The sequence below is a fragment of the Sceloporus occidentalis genome, unplaced genomic scaffold (genome assembly GCF_023333645.1).
Source record: "Sceloporus occidentalis isolate IW3139 unplaced genomic scaffold, rSceOcc1.0.p SCAF_306, whole genome shotgun sequence".
Lineage (NCBI taxonomy): Eukaryota > Metazoa > Chordata > Lepidosauria > Squamata > Phrynosomatidae > Sceloporus > Sceloporus occidentalis.
Window position 1 is genome coordinate 245,826 of NW_028317286.1, and position 1,302 is coordinate 247,127.

General features: G+C 49.8%; 1 protein-coding gene across 1 annotated transcript; it reads left to right on the top strand.

Annotated features, from left to right (window-relative positions):
• Positions 1-300: 300 nt before the first annotated feature.
• LOC149274981 (transmembrane protein 100-like) lies at positions 301-681 on the top strand. Its single transcript, XM_089505003.1, has one exon. The coding sequence runs from the start codon at positions 301-303 to the stop codon at positions 679-681; it is 381 nt and encodes a 126-aa protein (XP_089361129.1).
• Positions 682-1,302: the final 621 nt, after the last annotated feature.

Here is a 1,302-nt window from a genome sequence, read left to right on the forward strand (position 1 = left end):
AGCCAGAGGCAGGACCGGCGGAGCAAAGGCTGGAATGAAATTGTTTTCTGGTGACAGAGAATACCAGATGAGGAATGATCAGCAGGTGAAGAAGAACTGGATACAGAGAGATAAAGGCACCGAGCTCGTGTGCCAACAGTAGTGAAGGATACAGAGAGAGAGCCTCCCCCCTCCGGAGCTATCACAATAGAGGGGCAGCTGCTTCTCCCGAATTCCATAGAAGAGGAACCCAGCACGGTTGTGCACTCAGAAGCAGAGACACCGGGGGAAGAGAGCTTCTTCTTCCCAGCCACCAAAACCATGACTGTCTGCAAGTCTAACTCCTTATCCTGCCTACAGACTGGCAAGTCTGGCCTTCCGCCACCTCCGCCAGGAGATACAGCAACAGACTCAACTGCCACCCTCAACAAACTTGCTCTGGCCACCGGTGGTGCAGAGAAGTCCTGGCACCGCTGCGTTTTCCCCTTTGGGGCTGTGGCACTGGTGATTGGTATAGCAGCAACATGCATCACCTTCAAGTTTCAGGGGCCACACATGGACATAGCTAAGGTGGTGTCGGTGGCGGCCCTGGCAGCAGGAGCAGCTCTGCTGGTAGCCGCCTTTCTTTGCTGGAGATCCCGACGGGAGCGGCAAAAAAGGAGGCGAGAGGAGGCAGAAGCAGAGGAGCAAGGGGGTTTGTGATTACACCGTGTCTTTACCCGGCACAAGGATAGACTACTATAGCTTGGGGCAACTGTACAGTATGTGTGTGCGTCAGCCAACGAGGCGACACCAGACGTAACCATCTGGCATCAAAGAGCGGGACGCTGTTCAACATTTTGGATGAAGACGCACATCACACGCTCTCTTCCCTGTAGAAAGTGCATTCACTCCCGGGTGTGTAGAATTTGTCATAGTATTGAGTATAAGCCGAAAAATTACAGAAAACTGACTCTATGCGGTTTTAGTGGCCAACAGTAAATATGGTAGCAGACTTTCCTTTACAATGCCACGAATTAAGATTTTTCCTGGCTAGGAGTAAATGGTTTTTTTTTCAGGGCAGAAGTGGATTGGACTACTTTTGGACTAAAAATCGAGAGTGCCTTATTGCCCCTCAACATAGGTAGCTGTCTGCCTGTGTAATCACATACAACATCTGGAACATCGTGGTTCGACTAAACAGATCCCCCTACATCATCCAGCTTTCTCAGAAGTGGCCTTAATTTTCTCTTACCCAAGATGCATTGTAACTGAGTACCTGGTACCTCTTGAATGTTATCTTCCAGTCATTCTGGAGAATGGAATGTTTATGTTCTAACGGAT

What these genes read in the sequence shown, in the direction of transcription:
- LOC149274981 (XM_089505003.1), top strand. Translation starts at nt 301, where the DNA reads ATGACTGTCTGCAAGTCTAACTCCTTATCCTGCCTACAGACTGGCAAG.